Source organism: Patiria miniata, unplaced genomic scaffold (genome assembly GCF_015706575.1).
Source record: "Patiria miniata isolate m_02_andy unplaced genomic scaffold, ASM1570657v1 HiC_scaffold_17, whole genome shotgun sequence".
NCBI lineage: Eukaryota > Metazoa > Echinodermata > Asteroidea > Valvatida > Asterinidae > Patiria > Patiria miniata.
This window is the reverse complement of record NW_024037055.1, coordinates 1,543,927-1,562,353: the sequence shown is the minus strand read 5'-3', so window position 1 is coordinate 1,562,353 and position 18,427 is coordinate 1,543,927. Positions and strand designations below refer to the sequence as shown.

The following is an 18,427-nucleotide window of genomic DNA, read 5'->3' as shown; positions in this document are numbered from 1 at the left end:
TCCTTATCAGAACAACTACACCTGGCTTTTTTTTTTCAACCTAACAATCTTGTGTTTTCCTTCTCCTAACTTCCTCACTTTGCTCCACAGACTACGTTGAAATCATAGACGGCAAGGTAACGCTATGCCGGTACGCGGCTCAGAGCCGGTGTACACGGCCCAAGTGTAAATTCTACCATCCGCCCACATCTGCCGCACTGGCAGTCATGGCACCGGTTCCTTTACCGGCGCTACCAGCACCAGTCGTCACATCTATTTGATTTTCAATCGAGCTTCCACACACACCAAAAAAAAACAACAAAAACAAAAAACACAGCAAGTGTTACTTGCCTCCCGCCGTGGATCATTCCAAATAATCTTTAAAAAAAAAAATTAAGATTGTTGAACAAGTGTCTAACATAATTTTTTCCTTTTTTTGTTTTATATTTCTATAACAATGTTGTTATTATTGTTATTGTCTAACTTTACATTTTAAGAAATTTTAGAGAGAAAAAATTAACCAGTGCCGTTTTTGTAAAAGACGGCTACTGAGTGAGTTGTTTTTAATTTTAGAGTAACTTTATAGGTCTGATGATAAAACTTTGAACTACTAACTTTTAACTGACTTGAGTTAATAACCTCGAAGTGCAATGTGTTGTGTAAATGGTAAGAAGACCAAACAAACAAACAAGCAAACAAACAAACGAACATGTGTATGGTTTAGAGGCTGTGCAAGATGTTTACTCCAGTGGGGCACTCAATGTTCACACAAGCTGCGCTATACTGCCAGACAGTTATGAGCAGAACGACAAATAAACTGAATAACACTCGCGGTGTTCATTAAACACCAAGTGTTTAATCTACGCCGGAGTGGCTTATGAGGCACCTTAACGCAATGGAGAAGTGTGTAACGATATGAAGACTTAACGAGGGTCAATTGTTAATAGCTACCGACACGTTAAAACGTGCATGTAAATTATTTTGTCATTTAAGTCCAAGATTTTAACCCTGTTTAGGAGGGGCCTTAACACAAAGATTTCACTACAGCAGCTGAGGGAAGAGACAGCCTGTGAGGCCAATTAAGTTTGTTTTTTATTTGGATATATTTTGTTCTCCAAAAAAGAAGATATGAACGAGTCAATTCCAAAAAAAATTAAGTTGTTTCGGAAAGCTGCTCCCGTGCTGCAGAAGAAAAAAGAAGCTGAAATATGAAAAGCTGAAATATGAAAAGCTGGCATAGTGATTATTTATTGAACAAAGAGCAAATTGCTGATTGGTTAATGGGCTTCTCTGCTTTGTTTTGATTGGCCAATTAGCAGGAGCGGAATCCTCTGTGATCAGTGAGCTGTTTGGGTTTTTAAAAACGCTATTTTTTACCCATGCTTTTAACAGGAAAAAAAGTTTTATGTGTACTTGTTGAAATAGAGCTTTGTGTGATATAAAATGCATTTTCATTGGACGATGCTGGGGCAGGTGTAGCCAATCAGATGCTTTGTTGCTTCTCTTATTATAATGCTGCTGAATATTCATAATGCATGTTTTTTTTCACTCAGTGGCAATGAGCATGCCCTCATTTGCATTGTTTGCCCCCCACAGAGAACTTTGCCTTGAAGTGTGTTATTCATAATTTGCTGGTTTGAATGTTCCAAAGAATGATAACAACATCCATCAGGCATTTCACCAAATCTCTGTGTTGGATCTGGGTCCAACATGGCGATTTCAGGAACCACGTTCACGCTAGTAGGAATCTAACACGGCTTGGGCACGGGTCTGGTGCCCTACATGGGTCAAAGCCAACCCTGATCCTGGCTCCTCCTGGTGGAAAGCCCAAAATCTACAGCCGACCAATGTACATGTACTGGTGTCAGTGTGAACGGTACGCCTTGCCTACCTGTGTTTGATGTGACACAGTTCTGCTTTCAGTGGACCCATGTTTATTTTGATATGGTTAGGCAAGACAATAGTGTGGACAGGCCTCTAGAAAGCACAGAATGGCATGTATGTCACAGATTCGTTATGAAAATCAAACTAACAATCAGTACATTGGCTTATCTTGGATGATTTACTAAAGTTATCAAACTAGCAAAGTTATTCTAACACTGTAGCCCGACAGGGGAGTTCTTCAGGAAAGCTCTGGTGTTCGGTTTTCAAGAACTTGTCGGTAGTGGAGCATATATTTCAGTCTGCTTGGCCGGTATTTTGTGGAAGTGGTCGCGCTCTGCCGTAATATTTTGCAGGTTCTGTCAGCTCAACAAGCCAGCTCTTATATATTTATGTTTTGCAGCAGGGGCCGTTGTTTTTTTTATTTTCATCTCTGATTTTCATTTGTGTCAGTGCCGTTTTTCCTTTTTTTCTTTTTTTGGTTAACGTTGTTTGCTTTCCCTCCCTCCCTTTAAACAGACCAAGTAGAGATCATTGAGGGCAAAGTGACGCTGTGTCGTGATGCCGTCAAGGGCAAATGTGCACGAGCCAATTGCAAATACTACCACAACTCCTCCAATGCCTCTGCCTCCTCCTCTGCAGTCAATGCTAGTGTCACCGTTGCCACCACTATGGTTGCTTCATGCTCTACTCCTCTGGCTGTCGCTACCATGGCTGCTCAATAAACAAAAAAGCAAGGGAGACATATTCACACAAAAATCGGCTGATCTCTCTTATGCCTGCCTGCCTGCCTGTTTTGCCTGCACAACCCCCTCCCTTCTTTTTTTTTTGCTGGCGCTTTTGATAAAAACCCCTTTTATCACCAAGCTCGGAAACCAGCAAAAAAAAAAAACAGTCGCATTTGGTTTTGTTTTCTCCACTTTTGTATCTGCTTACATCCCAGTGTCTGAATTCATAGAGCATTTTGGGACCGTTGCTATTTCTCATGTTGGTATCATTTAATTTCTGACTATAGAAAAGAGACTTTATTTCTCCGTTTTTGACGCTGGGAGAGATGTAAGATAAGCTTGCCCGCACATCATGAAATCACGACATTCATATGCACACACACAAGTGTTTAATTGGAGGGGGTTAAATTGTGTACAGGCCTGCATGAGAATGACGTTGTGCATTTAGATGTAGAATCACAACAAAAATACCCACAAGATTCAGATGGCAACCCTCAGTTCTTTCTACCTTTTTTTTTCCTAAATAACTTTGGGAATATATTGAATTGACTTTTTTTACCTTGAAAAAAACCATTGTGTGGTAAAATGTGCCAAAAAAGAGACAATTTTTAAGATTATGAAGCATGTAAATGTCGGACTGTTTCTTAGTGTATATAAAAAGAAAGTTAGTTGACAAAAATCACCAATTTAGATTATTTTTTTTTATTGTGTGTATCCTTTGATAAAATCCCGCACTTGCACGAGAAATATTGGGGGGGGGGCGTGGAAATCTGTGGAAATAACTACAAGAAATATTTTTCTCGACGGTGCTTTCTTTTTTTACTTCAACTGAAATAAAACAACACTTTTGTACTCAATTTGATGTGAAACCCTCTACTTGCGTTTGTATAGTAATTCGAGTTCATAATTTTTCACAAGTTGTTAATATATACTTTTGAAAGAACACCTTTTATATTTGGGGTCATGCCATTGGAAGCCTGTGGATATCTTTGTGGTGATATATTTTAGCCCAGATCAGCTTTTTTTTTTTCGGTGATAGAAGCAAAAGGGTGGACGTGCAGGCCAATGCATTGGATTGACAACGTCTGTAAATCAAAAACATCCAGGAGAAATCACAAAAGGAAACAGAGAAAAGGTACAGAGAGTTGTAAAAAAAAAAAACACTTCAAAATCCTTTTGGCAAACGGAGTAAGGGCCTGCTCATGTCATATTTTGGGACGAGTTCCGGACAAGTTATAAACATTGTATCGGGTGTAAGTTGCAGGATTCCTATCAACTTTCCTGCAATGAAGTTATCAGTATGAGTCCAGCGGTTGCCAATGAAAGTTTTCCCGGAACATGTCCGGGACAAATGCGGCGCTTCTCTCGGACAAAGTGAATGATTCTACCTGCAACTTGTCGGTAACTCATCCCAGATATGAATAGAGACGGGCCCTAAAATGGTTACAGCTTCAACCAATCTTCACTGCATGGCTGCAAATGATCCACCATATTTTTTTTCAACTGTCATCGGTGCAAACTAATGATGCTTTCTGGGCTGTGTTGGTTTTTTGGATTTGTTTTAGCTTCTTCTTGGTAGTCAATTTTTCCCACCATCTTTGTATTAAAGGAATGCCGAGTAGTGGATGTGTTGATTTGTATATTCCATCACCGCTGCTGGCTATCTGAATGATCTTTACGCTCATTTTTTGCTTGAAAGCATGCCATAATGCCTTATAGCTCTGAAATGTTATTTGTTTGTAGTTTGAGTCGTGTCACATCACATGGAAGCATTCGCTAGAGGACGATTGACCATTAAATGTGTTTTTTTTCTTAAGGTGAGCAAGTCTTTTGACGTTTCTCAGTTTAAATTATAAATGAAGGAGGCATAAGTTGAGGAACTTTGGTGTTTCTCGGATGTAAAACTTACCAGTTTTGGCGTGACATAAATGGCGCCCTCAAGCGTTCTGTCGTACCATGTGACACGCTCTGTAACCCATGTTTACAAGCTTGCTGCTTTGGGGGTACATGTATAATAATCTCAGCACATGAAATTCAAGCGAAGACCTTACATGGAACGCAAATTTCGATATTTTTTTTCTTCAAAAATCCTTCAGTTGTTTTTCTGAAGGAAAGGAGATAAACAGTTGTTTTCTTGGTTGCTTTTTTTTTTAATGGTTTTCATTTTTCACAATTTTTATTTTATTTTGCTCTTTGTGTTCAAAAACACTGTGCCAAATGCTTTTCCTTTTATTTTATTTTACTACCTGGTAGTTCGTTCTGACTTTATAATTCGGAGAAGCTTAAGAGAAAAAAAAGCTGAATAGACAAGGGAAAATTGTCCCCCAAAAATAAGAAAATGAAAGGGGCTAAACTTGGCTTTTACAAGGAGAAAAGTCCCTGTCATCTATTAATGGGAGAGAAATTGAAATATTGCAACTCGTTAAAAGATTCGCTGTTTGAACAGATCTGGTGGAAGCTTTCTAAGGTTACTGCTTTAGAGCACGTCATGCTGAAATGCTTGACAAAAAAAAAAAAAAAAGATTATAAATTTTAAGGATTAAGAAGGAGCTTAGCTCCCTAAAAAAGGAAAACTTTACTCTATCTGTCGTTTAAAATTGAGATGCATATATCCGTCTCTCATTTTAGTGATTTGTAGTTGTATAAAAAACTGTATGACATGTCGAGTCATACTTATATAATGTACTTAAACAAGTTTTTTTGTATATAACGTGTGAGGTTACAAAATACATTTAGACAATTATCTTTTTTGGGTTATTGTCGGTCTTCTTGGAGTAAAAATAAAATATCTTAAATCAATGGTATTAATATTCAGTATCAACGTAGTGTCTTTTACAAATCTTGGTGCCGTCTTCTTTTTGTTTTTTAAAGGAAGAAAACAAGTGTGTGCCATTGTTTATTCAATTTTAGACAATAATTTGTAAAACATCTGACAAAAAAAATAATTAGGTGTGGTTAATTCTTATGATGTTATGATAACAATAATTAAAAAAGAAAATACAGGGTGCCGACAATCCTAATGTAACTGGACTTTTTTGCCAAAGTATTGTAAGATTATACGAAAAAAACAATAGCAAGATGTGTTTCAAGATTACTTACAGAAGTGTGTGTGTCTTTTTTTGTAAAAAAAGAAAAGAGAAAACCACACACTATAAACCAACAGTGTGTTAGATACTAGCACATTAGTTACCTGTTGGTTGTCATGGTGATGTAAAAACGAAATACCAGGGTTTCCGCGTTTTCCTTTTTTGTGTGAAAAACTCGGACATTTCACCAAAGATATACACTGGATTTTTTGTAATGATAATCCATGTATTGCGAGCTAGAGCCTTCAAAAAGTTGCTTTACTACTAAAAAGTAAAAAAAAAAAAATGTCGCAATTCTATTAGCAGTGCCTGTACCGTAAAAAAAAATCAGATAAAAGTGCTTGCAGTAAAAAAAAAAAAAAACAAGGCAAAAAGTTAGTTAGATGTCGGAAATTATTGTAGCCTGTTAATTGTCATTTACTGTTTTTCTTTTTTTTTTAATTAAAACAAAAACAGTGATGTGAAATCTATATACAGAAATGCTTCGTAGATGTAATGAATGCTTCTTGTACAAAACTAATGATATTGAGCAAAGCTGTGAGTGTTTCGTAGTGAATTGTAAATGATCCCATATATTTGTGCCAATGGTAAGACATAAGGGGAAAATGACTTTTGTCTGTTTGGAAAGCCATCAGTTTTGGTCCATTTTGAAGAGAATGTGTTTGTGAAATGTCCAAAAGCACTCCTGTAATTGTTTGGGGTTTTTTTCATCCATGTTTGAATTTGTAAAACTGAATGTTTGCACTCCCTACATGGACTTGTATTGAACGTGCTGGTCACATAGATGCCACAACTGTTTGCTAAAACATTCACAGCTATTGTAACCCATTATTTCTTCCTAAAGAAGATTGCTATGCTTATTGCAAACTGTAGTGCTATGTTCTTCTCACTTTATGAGGTTATTTTCCACAATTGGACGTTTCTGAAGATGGAAGTTTGAAAATACGGATTGGTAATTTTCCTCTTTGCTGAGAAACCATCCAAAATCCCCCACTCTACACTGTGGCCATCTTGGTATTGTTCCCTGAGTCCATAGTGCAGATAAGTGTGATATGGATGAACACAACTATGGTGTCAGCCTAATTGTTTTTTTAAAGGGATTGGCTGGTGAAATTGTGTGTGTGCATATGGAAATCACTCTTCATCATAGTTTTCTCTGACTTGGGCACCATTGACCATTTCTGGGTTGAAAGTTGTAAGGTTGTAGAGGAAGACAAATCAATCTTTGTACATGTTGGAAAAGCTTTTAGGATGAAATTACAACTGTGAATAACTAATGTGCATGTGATTTATGTAGTTATGCATTAAAATGTGTCTTGAAACAACTCATAGCGTTAAGTAGAAACTAGAAAAATATCATGAAAGAACCATTTCACAAAACTTTTTTATTTAATCAATACTATGTATGAAATACAGTGTTTGTATTTTGAGTTTGGGATAATCTAACCCTGGAATGATTCAATTGAAACTCAGAATGTAAAAAAAATAATAATACAACAGACAAAAGTGTTTCATTTATGAAAAAAATAACTTCAGAGACATAATATCTGTCCTTTTAATTTTTTTAAATGTTCTCAACAACTCATATTATTGACTGTCAATGCATGTTTCTGATTTGACCTGAACAAACTTCTCCAAAATAGTCAGTTGTATATTTTATGAACAAGAACAATCTGGGCAGAATTGTGAAATGGTTCTTCGATATCTGATATGCGTTTTTTTTTTAAATCATGCTTCTTCATGATTTATAAATAGAATATATACAGTAGACAATGTTGTACATTACTTTTTTTTAAGTACTACCAACTTTGAAAGATATTAACTGAAATGATCAGTTTTCTGAAATGAAATATTAAAGAATAAGAATTTTTTGTCCATAGATGCAGTCTATTTTAAAGTAAGATTCTTAATACTGTAAGTTTATATTCTTTTTAGAAAACTTTTTTGAATTAAGTGTGTAAGTAATTTGTTTTTTCTTGTTTACTTCCATTCATAAAAATTTTGGTTTCCTGTCATATTTCATGGTTTGACATAAGCCTCACTGTATTTTGGAGAGGCGTCATATAATTTTTTTTGTTTTTGGTGATTTTGTCAGATTTTTTTAAATTTGTTTCTAAACGATTTTGGTTTTCTCCTTTTTTTTGTTAATATAGTTTGATGACATGTATAAGTTTTGATGTTTTTAACAAGATTTTCACCAAAATATTGTGTCATTTGTAGTGATGTGTATAGTTTCCGTAGGCGTGCATCTTCTGTGGCAGTTTCAGCTGAGTCTTCACCTCAAATTCTCCTTTCCGGAAATTGACGTTTATAAACAACTTGGTGACGATACACAGTTAAAGAGTGAAGCCCGACAATCACCAGTTTCAAAAAGTCTAGATTGCAGTGACAAATTTAAGTTTAGAAAAATTCTGCACAGACCAGTAAAAGTTGCATTCTTCAACGACAGGTGTTCTTAATTGTGGGCGTGTGCAGTATTTGGAACGGGGGGGGGGGCGTAAAGTGGTAAATGGAACAGATGAAATATTTTCCCATAGAGGACCAGCTGAAATTGGCGCAGTAAGAAATAAGTCGCGTTAGGGATTAGCCAGATATAGAGCTGCACATTTTAAAGGTTTACCCACAACACATACACGGAAAGAAAATCGACTTGTACAAAACAGATGTAGAATTTGTTCAGGGGAAAAAAAAAATTTGGAGAGGATTAGGTGACGTCTTGTTTTAACTGTAAGGTTGTGACTCTGAATAGAGTAATTTTTTTTTCTTCAGAAAAACCAATGTGCTTGGAGTGTGTTTTTACGTTATTTCCCACATATAATTCAAATTTTTCCAAGTGTTATCACTTTCTTGCCCTTATAATCCAAATCGTGTGATAGTTTTCATACACAACTGACGAAATGAAATTTACTTGGTTTTTATAGCAAAGTAGAAAACAGTGGTTTCGAGACGGGAATTCGTATTCCCACGACAGCAATGCAATAACATACTGTCAAGAACAATTTATCCGAATCTGTGGATAGTTCTTATCAGTATTTTATTATTCCTTTATGAGGGTTTCATAACAAATTATGAATCCATTTGCTTTAATGGTTGCCAAAGAAACTCGCGACACGCCTCATTGCCAAAAAATGCTCGCGCTTCAGAGCCAATCATATATGCCTAGCCAATGTTTGCCCATTTTTTGCCATCTTTTGGCAAATTTCTCATTTTAGGAATAACGATTCTGTCTGGACTGAACCGTGAATATTATCAACATGTTGTTAAAATTCAGGGAAATAAGGTCTTACTGTGTGGCTGCTTTCTCGAGATCAGAAATGAGAAATTATCCAGAAGCATTTGAATTGAAATATACACCCGTCATTTTGGGAGTGATTGTATTTTCAGAGATGACCAGCACATAGTTAATTCATATTTCCCTGAATTATTGTAAACAGTACTACATGTATATCTGTATGAAATATCCCAATACTTTAGTGCAGGATTAATACCACATAATACCTGAAATGCAGTGGTGTTCTGAGGTTAGCACTACCAACTTGCCCAATATATTGTCCATTCAAATCAGGATTCTTTTAAGAATTATAAACTCCAACAACAGAAAAGGCGGGGGATAACTTTTTGGAGATCATTCTTGTCAAGTACTCAACAAAAACAAAATAATAAAAAATACGAACGATTTTTTTTGGACATTTTTTCCCACTTTATATAGCAAGATTGAACTTACTTGTTATTGTATGTTTTATAATGAATTCGTAGGCGGAATAATTATCCCAAGTGCAGTCCTGCACCAAAGATGCTTACCTGGTTGTAGAAATAGTGATGCAATCGCTCAACAAAGTTGAAGACGTCTTCAAGATAAACATTCTTCTCTGAAGTCACACCAAGAAAAGCCTCCAAAATGTTGTCCCTCCCCTCCCTCTCCCCAAAAAGCCTTTTTAGCATGCTCATGTAACACTCTCAAAGAGGAGCCTAAAATAGCAGCACACAGCAGATTTAAAAACTGTACAAATTAGTGTAACAACAAAATTATATATCGTATCAAGTGTTTAAAGGAACGGAATGCAACGAACCCGCTATATGGAAGCGTTTAACGTTTCCTGCTATGCTGCGTGCATGCCATACTAGCTTGGGAACGAGGTGGTGCTTACGTTACTCGACTCCATGTTGAAATGTTTGCGAATAAACCAAAAAAATCCAAGTAAATAAGAAACGCGCTTTGTCTTTGTTCGTCTTGCTGCTGTGGCCGAATAATCAAAGAAAATGTCAGTGCCACAATAAAAGACACCTTATATTGGAGTATGGAAACTTGAAACAAGATGTTTGTTCTGACAGTTTTTTCAGTGTACCTTTGTGTGTGTGTGTTTTTTTAAGTATGTTTGAGGAAAAAACATTCATATTTAAAAAAAAGAAATTATGGACTGTTTTTCCCCAAATTTCCATGTTAAAACGCCCATCTGTCAAAAAAATCAAATTGGAATGTGTTCTAGGGTCCCTTAGGCATCTCTCCTGCACATTTCAAGCAATTTTATTTTTTGGCCAAAATCAAACAAATGCAAGGGGTTAGCCTTACATTTTTAATGAAATTTGAGCGAAAATTGACTTTTTTCTAAACAATGCAGAAAATCTTTGGAGGTAAGAGGAGCACCCAAATTAAATGGGAATGTGTTCTAGGGTCCCTTACGCATCTTTCCTGCAAGTTTAAAGTAATTTCATTTTTTGGCCAAAATCGAAAAAAGAACAAGGGGTTAGCCTTACATTTTTAATGAAATTTGAGCGAAAATTGACTTTTTTCTAAACAATGCAGAAAATCTTTGGCGGTAAGAGAAGCACCCAAATTAAATGGGAATGTGTTCTAGGGTCCCTTAGGCATCTTTCCTGCAAGTATAAAGTAATTTCATTTTTTGGCCAAAATCAAAAAAAGAACAAGGGGTTAGCCTTACATTTTTAATGAAATTTGAGCGAAAATTGACTTTTTTCTAAACAATGCAGAAAATCTTTGGCGGTAAGAGGAGCACCCAAATTAAATGGGAATGTGTTCTAGGGTCCCTTAGGCATCTTTCCTGCAAGTTTAAAGTAATTTCATTTTTTGGCCAAAATCAAAAAAAGAACAAGGGGTTAGCCTTACATTTTTAATGAAATTTGAGCGAAAATTGACTTTTTTCTAAACAATGCAGAAAATCTTTAGAGGTAAGAGAAGCACCCAAATTAAATGGGAATGTGTTCTAGGGTCCCTTAGGCATCTTTCCTGCAAGTTTAAAGTAATTTCATTTTTTGGCCAAAATCAAAAAAAGAACAAGGGGTTAGCCTTACATTTTTAATGAAATTTGAGCGAAAATTGACTTTTTTCTAAACAATGCAGAAAATCTTTGGCGGTAAGAGGAGCACCCAAATTAAATGGGAATGTGTTCTAGGGCCCCTTAGGCATCTTTCCTGCAACTTTAAAGTAATTTCATTTTTTGGCCAAAATCAAAAAAAGAACAAGGGGTTAGCCTTACATTTTTAATGAAATTTGAGCGAAAATTGACTTTTTTTCTAAACAATGCAGAAAATCTTTGGAGGTAAGAGGAGCACCCAAATTAAATGGGAATGTGTTCTAGGGTCCCTTACGCATCTTTCCTGCAACTTTAAAGTAATTTCATTTTTTGGCCAAAATCAAAAAAAGAACAAGGGGTTAGCCTTACATTTTTAATGAAATTTGAGCGAAAATTGACTTTTTTCTAAACAATGCAGAAAATCTTTGGAGGTAAGAGGAGCACCCAAATTAAATGGGAATGTGTTCTAGGGTCCCTTACGCATCTTTCCTGCAAGTTTAAAGTAATTTCATTTTTTGGCCAAAATCAAAAAAAGAACAAGGGGTTAGCCTTACATTTTTAATGAAATTTGAGCGAAAATTGACTTTTTTCTAAACAATGCAGAAAATCTTTGGCAGTAAGAGGAGCACCCAAATTAAATGGGAATGTGTTCTAGGGCCCCTTAGGCATCTTTCCTGCAACTTTAAAGTGATTTCATTTTTTGGCCAAAATAAAAAAAAAACAAGGGATTAGCCTTACATTTTTAATGAAATTTGAGCGAAAATTGACTTTTTTCTAAACAATGCAGAAAATCTTTAGAGGTAAGAGAAGCACCCAAATTAAATGGGAATGTGTTCTAGGGTCCCTTAGGCATCTTTCCTGCAAGTTTAAAGTAATTTCATTTTTTGGCCAAAATCAAAAAAAGAACAAGGGGTTAGCCTTACATTTTTAATGAAATTTGAGCGAAAATTGACTTTTTTCTAAACAATGCAGAAAATCTTTGGCGGTAAGAGGAGCACCCAAATTAAATGGGAATGTGTTCTAGGGTCCCTTAGGCATCTTTCCTGCAAGTTTAAAGTAATTTCATTTTTTGGCCAAAATCAAAAAAAGAACAAGGGGTTAGCCTTACATTTTTAATGAAATTTGAGCGAAAATTGACTTTTTTCTAAACAATGCAGAAAATCTTTGGAGGTAAGAGGAGCACCCAAATTAAATGGGAATGTGTTCTAGGGTCCCTTACGCATCTTTCCTGCAAGTTTAAAGTAATTTTATTTTTTGGCCAAAATAAAAAAAAACCAAGGGGTTAGCCTTACATTTTTAATGAAATTTGAGCGAAAATTGACTTTTTTCTAAACAATGCAGAAAATCTTTAGAGGTAAGAGAAGCACCCAAATTAAATGGGAATGTGTTCTAGGGTCCCTTAGGCATCTTTCCTGCAAGTTTAAAGTAATTTCATTTTTTGGCCAAAATCAAAAAAAGAACAAGGGGTTAGCCTTACATTTTTAATGAAATTTGAGCGAAAATTGACTTTTTTCTAAACAATGCAGAAAATCTTTGGCGGTAAGAGGAGCACCCAAATTAAATGGGAATGTGTTCTAGGGCCCCTTAGGCATCTTTCCTGCAACTTTAAAGTGATTTCATTTTTTGGCCAAAATCGAAAAAAAAACAAGGGGTTAGCCTTACATTTTTAATGAAATTTGAGCGAAAATTGACTTTTTTCTAAACAATGCAGAAAATCTTTGGCGGTAAGAGGAGCACCCAAGTTAAATGGGAATGTGTTCTAGGGTCCCTTATGCATCTTTCCTGCAAGTTTAAAGTAATTTCATTTTTTGGCCAAAATCAAAAAAAGAACAAGGGGTTAGCCTTACATTTTTAATGAAATTTGAGCGAAAATTGACTTTTTTCTAAACAATGCAGAAAATCTTTGGCGGTAAGAGGAGCACCCAAATTAAATGGGAATGTGTTCTAGGGTCCCTTAGGCATCTTTCCTGCAACTTTAAAGTAATTTCATTTTTTGGCCAAAATCGAAAAAAAAACAAGGGGTTAGCCTTACATTTTTAATGAAATTTGAGCGAAAATTGACTTTTTTCTAAACAATGCAGAAAATCTTTGGAGGTAAGAGGAGCACCCAAATTAAATGGGAATGTGTTCTAGGGTCCCTTAGGCATCTTTCCTGCAACTTTAAAGTAATTTCATTTTTTGGCCAAAATCGAAAAAAAAACAAGGGGTTAGCCTTACATTTTTAATGAAATTTGAGCGAAAATTGACTTTTTTTCTAAACAATGCAGAAAATCTTTGGAGGTAAGAGGAGCACCCAAATTAAATGGGAATGTGTTCTAGGGTCCCTTACGCATCTTTCCTGCAAGTTTAAAGTAATTTCATTTTTTGGCCAAAATCAAAAAAAAAACAAGGGGTTAGCCTTACATTTTTAATGAAATTTGAGCGAAAATTGACTTTTTTCTAAACAATGCAGAAAATCTTTGGCGGTAAGAGGAGCACCCAAATTAAATGGGAATGTGTTCTAGGGTCCCTTAGGCATCTTTCCTGCAAGTTTAAAGTAATTTCATTTTTTGGCCAAAATCAAAAAAAGAACAAGGGGTTAGCCTTACATTTTTAATGAAATTTGAGCGAAAATTGACTTTTTTCTAAACAATGCAGAAAATCTTTAGAGGTAAGAGGAGCACCCGAATTAAACGGGAATGTGTTCTAGGGTCCCTTAGGCATCTTTCCTGCAACTTTAAAGTAATTTCATTTTTTGGCCAAAATCAAAAAAAGAACAAGGGGTTAGCCTTACAATTTTAATGAAATTTGAGCGAAAATTGACTTTTTTCTAAACAATGCAGAAAATCTTTGGCGGTAAGAGGAGCACCCAAATTAAATGGGAATGTGTTCTAGGGTCCCTTAGGCATCTTTCCTGCAACTTTAAAGTAATTTCATTTTTTGGCCAAAATCAAAAAAAAACCAAGGGGTTAGCCTTACATTTTTAATGAAATTTGAGCGAAAATTGACTTTTTTCTAAACAATGCAGAAAATCTTTGGAGGTAAGAGGAGCACCCAAATTAAATGGGAATGTGTTCTAGGGTCCCTTACGCATCTTTCCTGCAAGTTTAAAGTAATTTTATTTTTTGGCCAAAATAAAAAAAAAACAAGGGGTTAGCCTTACATTTTTAATGAAATTTGAGCGAAAATTGACTTTTTTCTAAACAATGCAGAAAATCTTTGGCGGTAAGAGGAGCACCCAAATTAAATGGGAATGTGTTCTAGGGTCCCTTAGGCATCTTTCCTGCAAGTTTAAAGTAATTTCATTTTTTGGCCAAAATCAAAAAAAGAACAAGGGGTTAGCCTTACATTTTTAATGAAATTTGAGCGAAAATTGACTTTTTTCTAAACAATGCAGAAAATCTTTGGCGGTAAGAGGAGCACCCAAATTAAATGGGAATGTGTTCTAGGGCCCCTTAGGCATCTTTCCTGCAACTTTAAAGTGATTTCATTTTTTGGCCAAAATCGAAAAAAAAAAAAGGGGTTAGCCTTACATTTTTAATGAAATTTGAGCGAAAATTGACTTTTTTCTAAACAATGCAGAAAATCTTTGGCGGTAAGAGGAGCACCCAAGTTAAATGGGAATGTGTTCTAGGGTCCCTTACGCATCTTTCCTGCAAGTTTAAAGTAATTTCATTTTTTGGCCAAAATCAAAAAAAAGAACAAGGGGTTAGCCTTACATTTTTAATGAAATTTGAGCGAAAATTGACTTTTTTCTAAACAATGCAGAAAATCTTTGGCGGTAAGAGGAGCACCCAAATTAAATGGGAATGTGTTCTAGGGTCCCTTAGGCATCTTTCCTGCAACTTTAAAGTAATTTCATTTTTTGGCCAAAATCGAAAAAAAAACAAGGGGTTAGCCTTACATTTTTAATGAAATTTGAGCGAAAATTGACTTTTTTCTAAACAATGCAGAAAATCTTTGGAGGTAAGAGGAGCACCCAAATTAAATGGGAATGTGTTCTAGGGTCCCTTAGGCATCTTTCCTGCAACTTTAAAGTAATTTCATTTTTTGGCCAAAATCGAAAAAAAAACAAGGGGTTAGCCTTACATTTTTAATGAAATTTGAGCGAAAATTGACTTTTTTTCTAAACAATGCAGAAAATCTTTGGAGGTAAGAGGAGCACCCAAATTAAATGGGAATGTGTTCTAGGGTCCCTTACGCATCTTTCCTGCAAGTTTAAAGTAATTTCATTTTTTGGCCAAAATCAAAAAAAAAACAAGGGGTTAGCCTTACATTTTTAATGAAATTTGAGCGAAAATTGACTTTTTTCTAAACAATGCAGAAAATCTTTGGCGGTAAGAGGAGCACCCAAATTAAATGGGAATGTGTTCTAGGGTCCCTTAGGCATCTTTCCTGCAAGTTTAAAGTAATTTCATTTTTTGGCCAAAATCAAAAAAAGAACAAGGGGTTAGCCTTACATTTTTAATGAAATTTGAGCGAAAATTGACTTTTTTCTAAACAATGCAGAAAATCTTTAGAGGTAAGAGGAGCACCCGAATTAAACGGGAATGTGTTCTAGGGTCCCTTAGGCATCTTTCCTGCAACTTTAAAGTAATTTCATTTTTTGGCCAAAATCAAAAAAGAACAAGGGGTTAGCCTTACAATTTTAATGAAATTTGAGCGAAAATTGACTTTTTTCTAAACAATGCAGAAAATCTTTGGCGGTAAGAGGAGCACCCAAATTAAATGGGAATGTGTTCTAGGGTCCCTTAGGCATCTTTCCTGCAACTTTAAAGTAATTTCATTTTTTGGCCAAAATCAAAAAAAAACCAAGGGGTTAGCCTTACATTTTTAATGAAATTTGAGCGAAAATTGACTTTTTTCTAAACAATGCAGAAAATCTTTGGAGGTAAGAGGAGCACCCAAATTAAATGGGAATGTGTTCTAGGGTCCCTTACGCATCTTTCCTGCAAGTTTAAAGTAATTTTATTTTTTGGCCAAAATAAAAAAAAAACAAGGGGTTAGCCTTACATTTTTAATGAAATTTGAGCGAAAATTGACTTTTTTCTAAACAATGCAGAAAATCTTTGGCGGTAAGAGGAGCACCCAAATTAAATGGGAATGTGTTCTAGGGCCCCTTAGGCATCTTTCCTGCAAGTTTAAAGTAATTTCATTTTTTGGACAAAATCAAAAATAGAACAAGGGGTTAGCCTTACATTTTTAATGAAATTTGAGCGAAAATTGACTTTTTTCTAAACAATGCAGAAAATCTTTGGCGGTAAGAGGAGCACCCAAATTAAATGGGAATGTGTTCTAGGGCCCCTTAGGCATCTTTCCTGCAACTTTAAAGTGATTTCATTTTTTGGCCAAAATAAAAAAAAAACAAGGGGTTAGCCTTACATTTTTAATGAAATTTGAGCGAAAATTGACTTTTTTCTAAACAATGCAGAAAATCTTTAGAGGTAAGAGAAGCACCCAAATTAAATGGGAATGTGTTCTAGGGACCCTTAGGCATCTTTCCTGCAAGTTTAAAGTAATTTCATTTTTTGGCCAAAATCAAAAAAAGAACAAGGGGTTGTTAGCCTTACATTTTTAATGAAATTTGAGCAAAAATTGACTTTTTTCTAAACAATGCAGAAAATCTTTGGCGGTAAGAGGAGCACCCAAATTAAATGGGAATGTGTTCTAGGGCCCCTTAGGCATCTTTCCTGCAACTTTAAAGTGATTTCATTTTTTGGCCAAAATCGAAAAAAAAACAAGGGGTTAGCCTTACATTTTTAATGAAATTTGAGCGAAAATTGACTTTTTTTTTTACAATGCAGAAAATCTTTGGCGGTAAGAGGAGCACCCAAATTAAATGGGAATGTGTTCTAGGGTCCCTTACGCATCTTTCCTGCAACTTTAAAGTAATTTCATTTTTTGGCCAAAATCAAAAAAAAACAAGGGGTTAGCCTTACATTTTTAATGAAATTTGAGCGAAAATTGACTTTTTTTCTAAACAATGCAGAAAATCTTTGGAGGTAAGAGGAGCACCCAAATTAAATGGGAATGTGTTCTAGGGTCCCTTAGGCATCTTTCCTGCAACTTTAAAGTAATTTCATTTTTTGGCCAAAATCGAAAAAAAAACAAGGGGTTAGCCTTACATTTTTAATGAAATTTGAGCGAAAATTGACTTTTTTTCTAAACAATGCAGAAAATCTTTGGAGGTAAGAGGAGCACCCAAATTAAATGGGAATGTGTTCTAGGGTCCCTTACGCATCTTTCCTGCAAGTTTAAAGTAATTTCATTTTTTGGCCAAAATCAAAAAAAAAACAAGGGGTTAGCCTTACATTTTTAATGAAATTTGAGCGAAAATTGACTTTTTTCTAAACAAGGCAGAAAATCTTTAGAGGTAAGAGGAGCACCCAAATTAAATGGGAATGTGTTCTAGGGTCCCTTAGGCATCTTTCCTGCAAGTTTAAAGTAATTTCATTTTTTGGCCAAAATCAAAAAAAGAACAAGGGGTTAGCCTTACATTTTTAATGAAATTTGAGCGAAAATTGACTTTTTTCTAAACAATGCAGAAAATCTTTAGAGGTAAGAGGAGCACCCGAATTAAATGGGAATGTGTTCTAGGGTCCCTTAGGCATCTTTCCTGCAACTTTAAAGTAATTTCATTTTTTGGCCAAAATCAAAAAAAGAACAAGGGGTTAGCCTTACAATTTTAATGAAATTTGAGCGAAAATTGACTTTTTTCTAAACAATGCAGAAAATCTTTGGCGGTAAGAGGAGCACCCAAATTAAATGGGAATGTGTTCTAGGGTCCCTTAGGCATCTTTCCTGCAACTTTAAAGTAATTTCATTTTTTGGCCAAAATCAAAAAAAAACCAAGGGGTTAGCCTTACATTTTTAATGAAATTTGAGCGAAAATTGACTTTTTTCTAAACAATGCAGAAAATCTTTGGAGGTAAGAGGAGCACCCAAATTAAATGGGAATGTGTTCTAGGGTCCCTTACGCATCTTTCCTGCAAGTTTAAAGTAATTTTATTTTTTGGCCAAAATAAAAAAAAAACAAGGGGTTAGCCTTACATTTTTAATGAAATTTGAGCGAAAATTGACTTTTTTCTAAACAATGCAGAAAATCTTTAGAGGTAAGAGAAGCACCCAAATTAAATGGGAATGTGTTCTAGGGTCCCTTAGGCATCTTTCCTGCAAGTTTAAAGTAATTTCATTTTTTGGCCAAAATCAAAAAAAGAACAAGGGGTTGTTAGCCTTACATTTTTAATGAAATTTGAGCGAAAATTGACTTTTTTCTAAACAATGCAGAAAATCTTTGGCGGTAAGAGGAGCACCCAAGTTAAATGGGAATGTGTTCTAGGGTCCCTTACGCATCTTTCCTGCAAGTTTAAAGTAATTTCATTTTTTGGCCAAAATCGAAAAAAAGAACAAGGGGTTAGCCTTACATTTTTAATGAAATTTGAGCGAAAATTGACTTTTTTCT

At 35.2% G+C, this 18,427-nt stretch overlaps 1 protein-coding gene across 9 annotated transcripts in view; it reads left to right on the top strand.

Moving 5' to 3' along the window:
* LOC119723351 (muscleblind-like protein 1) overlaps positions 1-9,986 on the top strand; it is a 56,455-nt gene extending 46,469 nt beyond the window's left edge. For 8 of the 9 annotated variants that reach the window (XM_038193945.1, XM_038193947.1, XM_038193946.1 and 5 more), the window contains one exon: positions 2,380-9,986. In XM_038193945.1, coding sequence (XP_038049873.1) covers positions 2,380-2,585 — 206 coding nt within the window. In that variant the 3' untranslated portion in view covers positions 2,586-9,986. The other variant, XM_038193943.1, reaches the window with a different exon arrangement.
* Positions 9,987-18,427: the final 8,441 nt, after the last annotated feature.